The sequence below is a fragment of the Orbicella franksi genome, chromosome 1 (assembly GCF_964199315.1).
Source record: "Orbicella franksi chromosome 1, jaOrbFran1.1, whole genome shotgun sequence".
In the NCBI taxonomy this organism is placed as follows: Eukaryota; Metazoa; Cnidaria; class Anthozoa; order Scleractinia; family Merulinidae; genus Orbicella; species Orbicella franksi.
Window position 1 is genome coordinate 4,160,913 of NC_138145.1, and position 16,265 is coordinate 4,177,177.

The 16,265-nt window shown below is 38.2% G+C and overlaps 2 protein-coding genes across 2 annotated transcripts; one reads left to right on the forward strand and one right to left on the reverse strand.

The window, feature by feature from the left end:
* Positions 1-320: 320 nt before the first annotated feature.
* Positions 321-10,258, reverse strand: LOC145486217 (uncharacterized). The gene is made up of 3 exons (XM_081464836.1): positions 10,138-10,258; positions 4,330-5,517; positions 321-3,068 (listed from the first exon to the last, which is right to left on the reverse strand). Exons 1-3 carry the CDS (start codon positions 10,175-10,177, stop codon positions 2,497-2,499), a joined length of 1,800 nt encoding a protein of 599 aa, XP_081320962.1. The 5' UTR covers positions 10,178-10,258; the 3' UTR covers positions 321-2,496.
* Positions 10,259-10,308: 50 nt separating this feature from the next.
* LOC145486235 (uncharacterized) lies at positions 10,309-16,233 on the forward strand. The gene is made up of 2 exons (XM_081464860.1): positions 10,309-10,431; positions 13,851-16,233. Exons 1-2 carry the CDS (start codon positions 10,404-10,406, stop codon positions 14,981-14,983), a joined length of 1,161 nt encoding a protein of 386 aa, XP_081320986.1. The 5' UTR covers positions 10,309-10,403; the 3' UTR covers positions 14,984-16,233.
* The last annotated feature ends 32 nt before the right edge of the window (positions 16,234-16,265 follow it).

Here is a 16,265-nt window from a genome sequence, read left to right on the forward strand (position 1 = left end):
ATTAGTTTAAAAACGTGTTACTATTTAACAATTAGACTAAGCTTATATATGAGCTCGAGATTTCTACCGCGTGATAGTTGACGAGGGCGCAGCCCAAGCCGACTATCACGCATAGAAATCAACAGCGAGTAATCTAATTGTTTTGGTGTATATCTAGTGGTCGTTCAAAACTTTAATATAAACTCTCTTCAGTTAGACACTTCGAATACGCAAAGCAGCAGCCTCAGCGCACAGGTACAGCTAGGCCACTCACTATTAACAACAGAGTAGTGAGTAGCATACTGTAGCCAATCAGAGATCTGCATTCGTGATAGAACGCTAAATCTTTCCTAAAACTCTATAGAAACACAGAACTTTTACAAGCACAAGCTGTTGACGTTATGATGGCACGAGCAAAGAGAGTTTACATTTTGATGATCAATGTAAACAAGATGTTCTCTTTTTTTACGTCGCAGAATGTTCTAAAAGAAATAGGACCCTTTTAGCCTACTAAGTCTATAAAGGGATACAGAGATGGTACAATATACCGCGGAGAAATATAGAGGCATTCCTGAGTAGATGAAATACAGTGGAATCCCAATTTCCCGAACCCTCAGTTTTTCGAGCCTCCCGATAACTCGAACCAAAAGCCGTTCCCTCTCCTCAGTCGAACACTGTATTTTTACCCCCGATTTCTCGAACTCTCCGATTTATCGAACCAATTTCCGTTTCCCTTGGAGATTCGAAAAATCGGGATTCTATTGTAGCAGTATATTTGCACTGTCACGTGACAACCCTAATAACGGCTTCTTAGAAGAATAATGAGATATTAAACAGTATGTTTTACACCTGCTACAAACAATGCTCTGTAGTAATACTCTAACAATGATAATAATAATTTTATTTATCGATGGAAACACTCTACAGTCGTGGCTGAGAAACTTAAATTACAACTATAAACAATAAATAAACAATAAATAAAAAAAATATATTATTAAAATTTACAAAATTCCTAACTATGAATAAAGTAAATAAAGGGATTAACACAATCAGCTCAAAATCTATTGAGACATTTACAAAAAACGTGCTACGTACTGAAAACTTCCGTCTAACCAAATCTAAAATCCTGTGTATACCACTGATCCGCACTTGTTAACTAAAATTATTGTCCATTGAACTCACTATCTCTTTTCTGATTGGCCGAAAGCGTACATTGCATTTTCGAAATCAGCACCTGTGACGTCATCTAGCTGCAGATTATACAATAATCATGTCAAGGACACTCAAGGTCACGGGTAGTTATGTCATATATGACCGCGGTGCATGATTTCTAAGGGTAATCATGTCAAGTTCGCGTGCTTTATGTCGCTCCGCTCCGTGGCTATTCTACCCAGAAACTAATGAGGTCGACTTGTGATAAGTCTAATTATTTTATACACCTACTACCTTTTTATGTTTTTTTTTCTGCCATGCATTTCCACTTGATTCAATAATTATTCAATAATTTTACATTATTTTATAGTCATAGCTGTTACAGCAATTTTCTTATGACTTATAATTAATAATAGTTATAGCTCATGATTTCTATGAGGTGATAGTTGATGAGGCCAGAACTAAACTTTATTCCTCATAGAAATCTCAAGCTCATAATGTAATTGTTTTAGTAGAATTCTAACTGAAATTTCCAATGTCTCTACACGGTATGACCTCTAGTATTTAAACTTCTAGCTTAAGACAGATTGGATGGACTGAGTGGTCGCTTGAAATTTACAATTGCATATGTTCGCATCAGTTTTTCAACAATTTTGAGATTAATATTTAATGTCTACACACTTTTAATGTCTTCCTTTTAGTCTTCTTAGGAATTTAATTTATATTTATTTGTTTCTAAATGTTCCTCGAAAACTATGGAAAAACGAGAAAGCTGATGGCCATATTGTAGCCTCTTCAGCCTGATTGGTTTTGGTCTCCTGGTTTGGCTGGGAGTCTTCTGCTTTTCCACAAAAAATATAGACAGGAGAAAATTATATGACTGTTCTAAAAGTTTATTTGAATATAAAAAATCCACGATTAACACTGCCTTGCCTTCATGTCATTGTGCGTTCTTGCATTAGACAAGCAAAAAATGGCCGCACATGAAGCCAGATTTGTCACTCTTGGAGGTTCGCAGGTAAATAAATGCAAAATGTAAATACAAATTTAATGTCAAACACAGGGAGTGCTTGCGCGATCACCCGAGCCAGAGGCTCATGATATAGTGCCCGGCACTAATCCAGATCGAATTGGAATTTAGAAATGTTGGTTTTTGAGGAGAGGGGGAAACCGGAGTACCCGGAGATAGAAATGTTCCTGTTGTTCTGTGCTACGAAACCAAAAATAAGCATTGGCCAGATGGGCCACAAGGATTGAACAGGGCCTTTTTCTGGCATAGGAAGTTAACAAACATTAACAACTTGCATTCAGTGAAGAGAACCTGGTTGTAGGGTGTATTCCTCAAATACTAGTGTTTTTGTTTGCTCATTTTGAACCCTTCCTTTCTACCCAGTCCTCCAGAATTGTTGCAACATCCACTCGCTCAAGATCACTGTCTCTCAGTAATGCAATGAGATTTTGCACAGTTGCCTCAGGCTTTATGGACCACAGTTGAAGCAGTGCATCAGTAGGATTATCTTTGCGTTCCAAATCTCGTGTCACATCTTTACTATATCCCATCATTTCTCCAAGCAAACGATAATCTTTATAAAACATAGAATCTTTTGCATTTAGTTTTAAGCAAACCTTACCTAGAATAGCATAAGGAATGTCTATGACTTTGGTTGAGGGCCGATTGCTTTTTAGCTGATCTACACTTGATCTCTTATCTGCAACATAAGCTAGTGGGACTCTTGGACTGTCCACCTGGTCAAATTCACTCTTTCCTGCTTTGCTGAGATTCATATCTGCAAGGCCTAACTTTTTCGTCCCTCGTGTGATGAAGTTGAAATTTTCCTCATATACCACTCTCTCAGTTTCAAAGCTTGTGATTTTTGGCTCTAGGTTCTTCCCTTGTTCACTTTCCTCAGTGTGCTCAACGCATTTCTTAATGCCCTCTATAAAACAGATGAAAATGAAAAGTTCCAACAGTGAGCATTATTACAAGATGTCTGTAAAATCATATAAATATTAAATAATAATAATATAAGAAATAATTGCATGACAGAAATAGAATCAACTGAAAACTCGGGAAAAAATAGGACTCGTGATCAGTTTCAAAGTTCAGGGGTTTCATTAAAGGGTGGGCACTGGGCAAACTGGCTTTCTGTGAGGATGATTTTTCCCTCCTGGTTTGCCATCTAGAGGAAAGTTTTTCTTTGGAAGAGGTTCACTTCAAACATTTTGCCTGCCTGTGAAAGCCAGTCACCCTCCTGCTGAAAATGTCAATGAAATCTCTGAGTTTTTCCAAGTTTTCTTTTCAGTTGATACACAATGTACTCTATCATTTAATATAATTAAAAATAGTTAAAAATGATAAAAATATAAATTATTATGTAATAACTGTAAAGTAGTAGTAAAGGCTGTATATAAGAACCAAGTGGACTATCAAGTCAGAGCTTATTAACTCCCCCCTGGTTGGGATGCTAGTCCAGTGCAGGGTTACCCCCAGCATTAAGTTTGTTGGTATCCATTGATATACCTGGGTGGAGAGAGGCACTGTGAGAGTAAAGTATCTTGCCCAAGTACACAACATAATGTCCCCGGCCAGGGCTCAAACTCAGACCGTTCGATCTGGAGATGTGCGCACTAACCATGAGGCCACTGCGTCTCCCAATAATAACTGTATTGCACTATAATAAAATATTCACTTAATATATATCTAGTGCCAACTTGAATATTACGTTGACACTTGACATAATAAAAGACTCAAAGAGCAGTGCAGAGTGCAAGGAACAGCAGCATTGTACCTAAGAACATGTATTATGCCTCCCCCACCCCCAACCACATTTGGGTCTGTTCTCACAGAAGGTCTGTATCTGGGTTGATTTTCAGTCATCCGTTAATATAATGTGGGCCATTTAATTTCTTAGCTATCAGATAATTTTGGCACATTTCAGTTAACTTTAACCTCTTAGAAATGGTCTCCAGCTGATAACTGGAAGAGTGTTGAGTACCATCTGATGATCCCCAACAAACTTTCAAGTAACTGCCAACTGTTTGGAGACTTAACAAGAACACTTTTTGTCACCTTCTATAGAACTTCACCCTAACCAGCTTGGCTTTTCTTTCATTTAGTTCATGGGCTCAACACCATCCATGTTGTTACCAACAATTTCCATTACCTTATAGCAATTTGTCACTCTCGAGAATACTTACCTTGTTTGTTTGGGAACATCATCATCATTTTGTCCACAAGATTGCTACATTGGTCCTTCCAGCTGAATCGCTCCATGTATTCTGAGCGTAGCTGCTTTGCCTCTGCAGACTGATTCCTGGCATCCATTGCTCTAACCTGTGCTATCCTGTCAGCCCACTCCTGGGGATCATCTGACTCCACAACATGGTTTTTTCCAGCGGGCAACTTCTTCAGTGTCATGCCAAGCCCAGAATTCCCACTGACAAGAACAGGCAGGTCAGCTGAAATAGCACGGAGACTACTTGTTCCAAAGCCCTCAGTTCTTGAGGGCATGATGACAAGGTTCACTTCGCACAGTAGCTTTCTCCAGTTTTCCGTGCTACTGTGGAAACGTCGGACAGTGAACTGGTTTAACTTGATACCTTCCTTGACGAGACGGTTTTGGAGGTCTTGTGCATCATCCCTGGGTGTGACGATAAACATGAGCGAGTATGAAGTGTCTTGCAACAATGAGACTGCTTTAGCAGCAATGTCACATCCTTTCACTTTGAAATACTTGGCTGGATATGTCCCACTGATCAATATGCGGAATACTTCTCCAGATTCATGATGTGGGCGAACATCAATTAATTCCTGGATAACACTAGGGGTTACAGTAATGATATCCATATGCTTTCCACAATGGCACAGTGCCCATTTGAAAGCATCAGCTACTTTAGGACCAACTGCAATCAGAATGTCCGCTTCTTTACATAATTCTAGTTGCAGCTGATGTTCAGAGTCTGTTACACTTGATGATGGGCCAGCTCTTTCTTTGTCCATGTACTTCTCCAGTTCTTCACTGACTGTGTGTAGAACATGAAGCCACTTGCACTTCTTGGACTCCTTAACAACCTGTGCCTGCTTACCGAGGTCACGTCCATAAGAGTGGATAATCAAAATATCAATATCAAGACTTTCAGGTGGAAAAGACAACAGCTCCTCTGGCGAAAAACCAATTCGCTTTTTAGCATCGACAAGCTCAATATTTAACTGTTTGGCTTGTTCTTTCTGCTCTTGAGAGCTGTTTGGCACCAGTCCACTGACCTTCACTCTTGGATCCTTGGCAAGTTCAATAACTAGTTGGCCATTCACTGTTGTGTTCCAACCCTCAGCATTTGTAGCCAGTGTTATGTTCAATCTGTGTTCATCTTTCATTGAAGAAAAGCCTTAAAGTATAATGTAAACATATATAAATATTATATTGTGAGTTAATTAATCCTTAAAAAATACTACACATTAAATATAGACAATAAGTAAATAAAATTCTCAAACAACATAGTTTACATGTATTTCAGGTAACTATTGTAAATAACTAGGAAAAATAAATTCAAGTGTAATGCATATCTGCACAATCATCTGATAAGTACAGGATTCATCCATGTAGACATATACATGTTGATTCACTTTCCTCAGCCAAGCTAATTGTAGGTCTCATATAAAATATTACCCCTTACTCTTAGAATTTCATGGAACTCTGTTGAATTCCTTGAAATTTGTGTTTGGAGGTATGTATAAGGGTCCACAGAGTTTTACAGTCAGGTAAATGGGCCATATCATGTACCAACAGTAACTGATCATGACAAGAGAGCCTCTCAGGGGTAGGAGAAAATACAAGTCAAGCATTTTTCCTTGATCCCTTAAAAACTTTGCATTTTCTCCCTTGTTCCCAAGTGAGCGATCAATCTCTTTTTTTATGGGATCTTGATGGGCTTAAAACGGACACTCGCTCATCATGAACAGTACTGCCTGTCCCAATGAAACACTCATATTTTCTCAGATAACCTTGGTCCCAATAAAATACCTGGACACTTAAGCATGTTGTCATGCCCCTTTGCTGTCTGAACTGTATTAGCTGAGTCCCATTGTACACATTTGGCCATGCAAGAAATGTACAATTTAAATCCAGATCCAACTTTCAAATTTCCCAAATCCAATATGCACCAAACTTGCAAAACAACCTCAAGACCTTCAAGCAGAATGCATTTCTCGATCCCCAAATTCCAACACATGAACATAAACCCAGGGTAGTCAATCAATAAAACTTGATATCAAAAAACTACTCAATAAATCGTTATCAATTGATAAACTCAATTTAAGTGTTATAGATGTTGTTGGTCAATCGATAAAACTCGATACTCACACGCTGGCGAAGTTTCAAAGCAAGGCTGTGGTCTAAGACAAATTATGAGGAGCCCAAAGGTTCCTAACCATAAAATCCTGGGTGCCCAGCACTAAAACTTATATGAAAAAAGTACTAAGATTTTCTAGTTGCCCAAAGGCAAAAGTTAGGTGCCTGCAGCCCCCTAGTCTCCTTCGCAGCCGTTATTAGGGTCATCACGCAACGCTCCTCCCCACTAGTGCGTGACGACCCTAATAATGGCTGCGAAGGAGACTAGTAGCCCCCAGGCGTCTTTAGAGCACAGCCCTGCAAAGTTAGATTTTATTGATTTCATCGCATTTATTTGATTGACTTAATTTGTTTGCTAGTTTAAAAAGCTTTAAAATTGAAGCTGTATTCGTTGACCTGTTTGATTGGGACTTTTTAAAGGTGGATTTTGTGGACGTACACTAAAATGAAATAAAGATCGATCAGTAAATTTCGGAGTCACAGCTAGTTCTACAGATTCAAGTCCAGGAGTTGACACTCATTTAAGGGGGAAAGTACATTTACGAGAGGAAAGTGAAATTGCAACTTTTCAAATACTTGATTTTTTGAAGCTCATGAATTCTTAGGACCAAATATCATTTTCCTCCACTCAATCAGACATTAATTTTACCCCAGTGATTTCTTGAATTTGCTGATTTTTCAAACCAATTCTTGTTTCCCTAGGAGGTTCGAAAAATTGGGATTCCACTGTATGAACGAGATGATAGTAAATATCATTACCATTCTGTGTATATTGAATTTTTATAATTATTTATGTTAACTATCATTTCTTATGAGTCTTATGAAAAGTTGTGGCAGATTTTATTGATTAACAATGGGCGGTTTAAGGAAGTTATTAGTGGTTTTGCCAGTTTGTTTATATCTTTTGTTGGTTTTGTTTTGATAAATTGCGAGATAAGCTAGAATCGATAAACTTGATTGTACTGATAAAATCGATAAGGCCATCCCCCCCTTTTTTTTCCGTTTAGCGTCAAATGCATGTCCTGATATTGGGTTGGTCAGTCAGATTGAAAAAGAAAAAACCTAAAAAAAAGAATCACAAGAAGTCTCTGAATAGGAGGCCTGGTACCCCAGCATCATTGCTGTGGAGCAAACAAATTATTAATTTTCCAAATATTTTTATGCAGAAATTGAAACGAAATTAATCCAACAAAGCAATACCAAGCCAAGAGAATGGAAACATCACATTGATGACGTGTTCTCCCTTTGGGATTGCGACAGAAAAGATGTAGATTGCTTTATTAAACAAGCTAACTATTTCCACCCTACTATCAAATTCACAGCCGAAATATCGAAGAACCAAATTAATTTCCATGATACTACAGTGTGTAAAGGGGAAAGATTCACAAAAGATTCCATCTTGGACATCAAAACAAGCTGACCGAGACCTTCCAATTCACACACTTCACCTTGTGCCACCCACCGGCACCAGGCATCATTTAAGGCGAAGCAATAAGATTGCTTAGAACTAACTACTCGAAAAAAACATTTGAAGTCAGAGCCTATCGAAATTCAAACAACGCCTCATAGCAAGAGGGAAACATCATAGAAAGGTCCCTGGCCTGTCAGGGGTCAACTTTGCCTCTAGACAATCAGCACTCACACAAAAACAAAAAAAAAAAGGCCATGAGCAGATATTGCCTTTTAATTTGTCACAATGTACCATCCTGTACTAGTAAAAAATTTAAAACAAATACTTTATGAAACATTTGGAGTTTGATACATAATCAGCCTTTGCTGAAAACAAAATTTTCAAAACCTCTGATCATCTCTTAGAAAAAGGGAAAATCCCTCAAAGACACGCTTGTGAGAGCAAAAATATAATTTGAAGGCGATGATGCAACACGACCACAAAAGCCACATGGGGAGTCTGTGCCGCTCTTGCTGTCTTTACCTTTATTCTCACAGATTAACAAAATGCACAATATACAGTAAAAAATGTTCCTGTTTCTGTCCCTGTTTTTCTCTAGTAATGCTATTACTATGCGCATTTTTCAGATTAAAAGAACTATTTAAAGTGAAAAAAGGTTTAACTATGTCATAACCTTTTTTTGAAAATGCCAAAAATACCGGTTGGTCGGGCGACACTAAATGGAGAAAAAAAGAGGATGGCTTAATGCTAAGTGAAAAATCGATAATTATCGATTACTCACAGTAAACGCTGTTATCGATTTTTATTGATTTTGGATATCATTGACTAAGTTTTATCGATTGGTGTCGAATATTAATATTATTGATTGTCAATTTTATCGATTGACTATCCCGGGACACTACAGTACAAGTGCACCCAAAGCTAAAGATGGCTTTAAACTTGAAGTTCAGTATATTTGATTGCTACAGATCTTAAAACCTGAAATATTAATACCTTAAGTAAAATTCAAACAAAACTTATGAATGGATAACAAGCTAAAATCTCCATTTCAATTCAATGCCCTTTTACGTAACAGGAAAATTTGTAAACAACACATCCTTATAATCATAACTAATATGGTCAGCACACACAATGGGACTTGTCCCCGTGACTTGTTGTAGAGTGAATTCAAGTATTTCCAATTTTTGGCGAGGAAAAAAATTGGAAAAATTTTTGCAAGATCCAGATTTTGGCAGTGGTTGCATTAGACCAACGTGTTGGAGCCAACATGTTACTGATTGAAATATACATCACAAGATCTATATTTCTCAATTATAAACAATTATTGGATGAGGTATTTGTGATATCCAGAATAATCAAGGTCAAGGTCGGGGTCATCAGCCGAAACCGAAGGCTGAGGCTGATAACCCCTACCGAGACCTTGTTTATTCTGGATATCACACCGACCGAATCTAATAATTGTTTTATCATGCATTGAACGAAAAAAATGGATGTCATGTTTTTGCTTCTTCACTGATGGCAAGCAACACAAATTGCACGAACTTGACATGATTACCTGTGACCTTGAGTGCCCTTGACATGATTATTCTATAATCTGCAGAGATGACGTCACAGACACTGATTTCAAAAATTCACTGTGTGCTTTCGACCAATCAGAAAAGAGATAGTGAGTTTAATGTATAATAAATTACTTTAGTATATACCACACACAAGTGAATAGTGCTTTTCGCACACTCTGATTGGTTAACTCGGAGGTGATTAGCAAGTACTTCATGTATTCACCTCTGAGCAGCTGGCACGAGAGATTTTAAAATTTCCGACCGCTTGTCACAAATAAAATAACGTTTTGGTCCGCTAATTATTCAGTTTGTGTGGTATATACTAAAACAATTATTCACCTCAGTGTCGGTGAAAGTGATGGATATTTACCTCGACTTCGGTGAACAATTGTTAATTATTATACAAACAAAATTGGCTCTCGTGCGACCCGGGTCTAATACAAATTCAGCGTGTTATAATGCTCTTCCCACGTTTTCGACTTTAAATAAACTATTACTATCACTATCACTATTACTTATCATACTGTAAACAGATCTGAAAAGTAAACGAGTGACCTTTCCGTTTCAGATCGATCGTGATTTCCAACTGATCGAATCATCAGAGATATGATGATGCACGCTTTAGATATAAAAATTGAACGAAGAAGCACAAGCTAGATGAACACATTTGTCCACTTATTAAACTCACCTTCCTCTCCTGCAAATAACTTTTCTTTTTTGCTTTCCATTTCTCTCTCGCTCTCACCATCTCAGGTCTGCATGCACGTACGTCAACCCCCGGAATCATCCGGATTCTTTCGGAGAAAACAAGGAAGTTATTGGCATGGCTAGTGCCAGTGTCCTAACGGTACAAGCTCTAGACGCTCGGGAGTGTTTGCACACACGTCGTTAATGAGAGATTAAACTTCAAGTTCTTCGTCTCTTTTCACGTCAACTATTACCCAGCGACATAAAATGGAACCAGGCAAGCAAGGAGTTAAAGGTGAGATGAAATGATTTCCGTTCTAGTCGTAGAACTTGCTCTCTATCAGCAAACGCACCCTAGTTCGATTGACGGAGAATTTAATACATGTAGCTCCCCAAACCGTAGCTACGAAATGTTCTGTTCTGAATGATATGTTTGTTCTTTGCGCAAAGTGATATCATCATCTCTCTTATTTGTATGAATCCAAACATTTCATATTACGACTGTCCTTCCACAAGCTTGAATTAAAATTCAAAAAGGAACTTGCGAGTAATGGGGCTGTACGCGCGTCCCGCGAAATTTGATTCGTCAGCACTTTCGATTTTAACCTGCGAACGCAGACGTATTTCCGGCTGTCACTTGATTCCGCCGAAAAATAACGTCTGCGAACCAGAGCCAGGAAACTATTTCTGTGCTGTAATGACTTTTGCTTCTCCTTGGCCAATCAGATTCCATGATATAATGAAACTCAAGTGCTCCTCGCAGCGAATACCTTGTGCAGTAGTTCTGGGGTTATTTGAGCTAAACTGTGATTGGCTTAGCATTCCTATGTCACAGAAATCGTTTTCTGGCTCGGGTTCGCAGACGTTATTTTTCAACGGAACCAAGTGACAGCTGGAAATATGTCTGCGTTCGCAGGCTACATGTATTTCGATTTGCGTGTACAGTGTACAAGGAATTCAACTCCTTCGGAGAGGGGTAGGGGATACTATGAAAACCGATTCCATGTGCCAGGTGTTACAGTTGCAAGACATTATTTTCAACTACATATATGTTAAGCATAAGCTTATAAAAAATTAATTAATTAATTGAATTATCCCTCGCCCCCCTAAAACACACTTAGTTGCAAATCGTTTCCATCAGGACACCACTACCGGATATTAACTGATGTCCCAAACTTTGTACTCAATGTGATATTGGTGGCCAACCTCCCCCCCATTTCTTAAATTCCCCAAGATTACACAATACCTTTGCGGGTGTCCTTTATTGTTTTTAAAGAAAATAAACTACCACAAAACTATTATTATCAATAGAAAGACTTTGAACTGTAGAATTCAGAAAAAATATCTGCTGTTTTGGCTGTGTCTTTCTTGAGAGGAAAGAAACCTGGAAATGGAAAACAACCATTATTGTCATTCGGCTAAATTAATCAGGTATGAAAGGCAAGAAGTAATGTTTAAAGGGTTAATCAGCAGGATCAATGTTTCAAACCATGTCAGCGTTTTTCCGTATTCTTATTGGTTATCTTTCTATAGACTGTCCCGTAAAGTTACAGTATTGAAAAATTTATCGACTGTGCTGTGTTTGTGGCTGTCACAAGAGAAATATCCACAATATAAAAAATCCTCAAGTCTGTTTTGTTCCTTGATGTGTTCTGGTCAAATTTCATGAAAATTTACCAATTCTACATACTCCATTAATTCATTTAAAGAGATGATATTCTTGCAAAAAACTATTGCGAGTTTTTGCCATTTGAAGAGTTGTAAACAATTGTCATGCCTTTACTCAGATGTATATCAACAGAATATGCTGCCTGCAGCCAATGAAATGATGGTACCTCTGGCGTTCACAGCGAGTAATTTTCTCAGGAATTTGAAGGCAGTAATGGTGTAATAGTCATGTTCTCCTTGTTGAACTTCAGTGTGTGTTTATAGAGCAGTCTTGACCCCTTGTGAGAAATAGGGAAAACCAAGAGAAATAAGAGGGGCAAGTCAGAGTTATGGGTACAAGTACACACAATCCCTTTTCACTGTCGGCCAAAGTTTTCTTCTTTCCTTTGAGAAATTCCACTTTTGTCTTCTTCTTCTTTCGTCCTGGCTTTGATTTTTTCGCTGTCCAAGGACTTTTCTCTTCTTTTTTAGTACATTTCATGACCTCAATAAGGAGTGATAGAAAGGATGGAAGAACAAAATAATTGATTTGAAAACCAAAACTGCGAAATTGTGTCTAAACAAAGAAATGCTAATGAGGCCCTTGTAATAAGAACTCCAGGATGAAGCTGTTTCATGCAAAAAGTCGATGCACTACGAGCTAGGATTGTGGCATCTAACTGTTTTATTAACTTTTACTGAGAAACCTAGTTTCTGAATAACTCTCTGGCATTTCAAGGTTTTACTTCCATTTTTTTGGGAAATGTTAGATTTTATAGCAACCTTTCTTTTTTGTTTTAAAAGGAAAATTCAATAGAAGTAGTACTCTTTAAGGTATTGTGTAACCTTAAGGTTTTATCCAGTGAAGGGGTTGATCTCATTCCCAGGGTGTCTCTTCTTTCTGCTATGATTTCTCTCCGTCAGTGGGGCATTCGCATGAGACAGAGGACAGACGTCTCTGTGTTAACAGGCCTTCTGGTATTACGCGATGGTGGGATTTCGCACAATCGACCTCAAATCACCTTGATCACACAATTCATGAAAAATCAGTCGCATAATTCACAACAAATCACACAATTTTAACAAAATAAACCATTAGTCAAACGCTTTACCTGGAAAAATGCTACATCTACTCGTTGTTTCAAGATGATTTGGCTTTGAAAAGACCTTGAAAACCTCCAACAACCTTCGTAAACAATCGAAGTTCAAGGTGTTCCTTAGATGTTCGGGGACTGGCACCATTGTTCAATCTCAAAGAATTGCCCAGTGGTGCAATGCAGTCGCTTTCTTTGCTAAATGGGCCAATCAGAATTGCTGACATATAAAATGGACAACATATGATCCATGATCCAAGCGATGATTATTCCGCTGGCAAAATGTAGCTTCTTTAGTAGAATTCAAAATGAATGTCTCCCGTGGATAGGTTTGTAGTCCAAATGCCTGCTTTTTCTACTGAAAAGACTAAATCACACCTTCTGCCAAATTTAACTGCAAAAACTAGAGCAGGAAAATATCCCTTCCACATGGATGATAGGCTGAAGATGCAACATTGTGATCAATCATCTTTGGAAGTCCGTGGTGGAGTCCTTGAGTCTTTTATAATGCAATTTATGCTGCAGCTATTGTATATTCTACAGTATTACATGTACATCCAACCTTCCCATCATGCCCCACACATGTTACATTGATTGTGTTTGCCACTGTATTTTCTATGGCATGGTATAAAATAGATGAATGAAATGCTCTCTTGTGGTATACCACAAAATATCTTACTCATCACTTATATTTTCTTGGTATACACCCTTGCCTAAAGGCTCATGTTTACACCAAGAAAATACAGGTGACTTGTGGGATATCGCATGGTATACCACTTGGAAGCATTGCATAACTAGTATGTATCTTCCCCATTGAATGAAGTTTGATTGGTCATTACAAATCATGTCAAAAATTAATCTTATCAAGATACATGCAGTCTTGACTGTGTGAAACAGTGGATTGACAGCACATATACAATTTTCTATCTGGGTTTGATCTGTTTTCCTTAAATCACATCAAATTTATTCTCAGCAGATGGCCAGAAATTGAATCTCACTTTGGCTTCAAGTAATGAGGGCTGGGACAAGGCTGTGAATGGACAGTTGCTTCTTGAATTTGCCAGCAATTCAAGAGTGAAAGTGAGTGGATTTGTACCAAAAAGCACTCAACAACAGAGAGAAGATGCTAAGAAGTTAGGTATAGAGCTTGTCGATGCAAAGGAACTCCCTGGTCACTCTTCATCAGATCTGCTGGCATATCCACCTGACAGTCTTAACATTGATGTCCTGATGATACACTCTTATGGCCGAGATGTGGGGCGACAAGCACAAGTTATCAAGGAGACAAAGAAGTGCAAATGGCTTCATGTTCTGCACACTGTAAGTGAAGAACTTGTGAAATTTGCAGCTGAGTACGAGTCTGAGCATGAAGTGCAGCTGGCATTGTGCCAGAAGGCTGATATTGTGATTGCAATTGGACCCAAAGTGGCAGAAGCTTACCAATCTGCTCTCCGCTCCAGTGGAAAGCAGAAAGACGTCATTGACCTAACACCTGGAATTTTTCACAACTTCATTGGTGTGCAGCCACCACCAGTGGATGGAGAAACATTTCGTGTGCTAATCAGTGGATCATCGAAATATTTCAAAATCAAGGGATGTGATATCGCCGCAAAAGCAATCAAGTTACTGAGTACGCCATCCTTCCACCTCGTGTTTGTTGTGAAGCCTACTGAAAATGCTGCAGAGATAACCCAAGCCTTACTTGGCGAGGGCATTGATCCTGACCAACTCACTGTGAAAGTGTCAGGGAGCAGTGAAGATTGGACCAAGCTGCTTTGTGAGGCAGACCTTGCCATTAAGCCATCCAGGACAGAGGGTTTTGGAATAAGTGGTCTCCGTGCCATTTCTGCAGATCTTCCTGTTCTTGTCAGTGGGAACATTGGTCTTGGTGTTGCCCTGAAGAAGCTGCCCTCTGGAGCAAACTATGTCGTGGAATCTGATGACCCTCAGGTTTGGGCCGACAAAATGAAGGAGGTCAGAGCAAAGGACCCTGTAGCACGCAGTTTAGAAGCTGTGGCACTGAGAAAGGAATACAATGGCCAATTTAACTGGAAGGATCAGTGTGATAAGCTAGTTGACAAAATGTTTACTATGATTCCGAAATAACTTGGGATGTACATGTATATTAACATGTGATCAAAGCAGACTTTAGTAGCAAAAAAGCATTGTTATTATTTTGCTGTGTTTTCTTTGAAAAATGTTACATAAGTAGTGCTTGTCATGGTTTGAGAGATAGATGTGCAGATTTCAAAAGTACCATGTTGTGAAAATTAATATTAGTGCAGCTATGCTTTGAATATCTATAAGTTGGAGAGAAGTATAATATTTCTTAGACCGTCCCCAACATTCCGTATTGTATGTGTTCTAGATAGTTCTATGGATGAGAGCCAACCTGTGGTTGTTGTTTGGCGTGCATGAACATTTGTGTGGAAATACAACTTATAAAGGACACTATGTGGATCTCAATAGAGTTGCATCTGCATCCATGTGACATTTTTAAATCAAATTTATAATGCCACCTCCACTGGGGATGAAATGAACACGTATTACAGAAATGTCTGCATAAACAAACCAAAGGCACATCCTGTGGAATTCACTTGTCGCTTTTAGTAAAGGAAATCGTTTCCAGTCAGCACAGTTATTATTATTCTTGTCTGTGAATCTTAATTTAATAGGATTGATCTTTTAAAATCCAATTTTTTAAACAAAGGTACATGTAGTATATGTTACATTTTTTTGACTGTAAAACACACTGTATTGTGAACATTGGATTCTTGATTGATTTCGAACTTAGAATTGTTGGGTTTTTATGGAGGGAGGAAACCAAGCTGGATCCAGGATTCATGTGACATGGTGGAGAGGCTAGCACACTCACTAAGTGCTGTGCCCTCCCTTCAGCCCCTCTGTAGATGTAAGTAGCCATTATATCATTTTTGTGGTCAGTGAAAATTTAAGGTCGAATGTTTGTAGCTCAATGGGAATAAGTAACATCAAGTTATTTTCAGGTTAATGCATCTCTCAGAGTTTGGCTAAAAGCCATCTTGATTCTCATTATGTATGATTTTATGTATGAATGAATCATTGCTTTAACTGATAACAATTTATATCAGCCAATCAGATATCACTCTTGGATGGGGATAATAAATATTGATAGACATGACAAAAGCAACTTCTCTCTTTACTCATTTTCCTTTTGTCCTGATTGTCTGAATGCCTCCTAGCATTAGTCAATTTAATAATAAATTTAGTTTATTCTTACATTGAAATATTTTTTCTTGAATCTGTTGACTGAACTACATGAGCAAAGCTGCTTGCAGATTGAAGTGCTACATGACAATAAAACTTTTTGTGTTTAATTGAGTTATTTGCTTATGACCCAGAGCCCAGG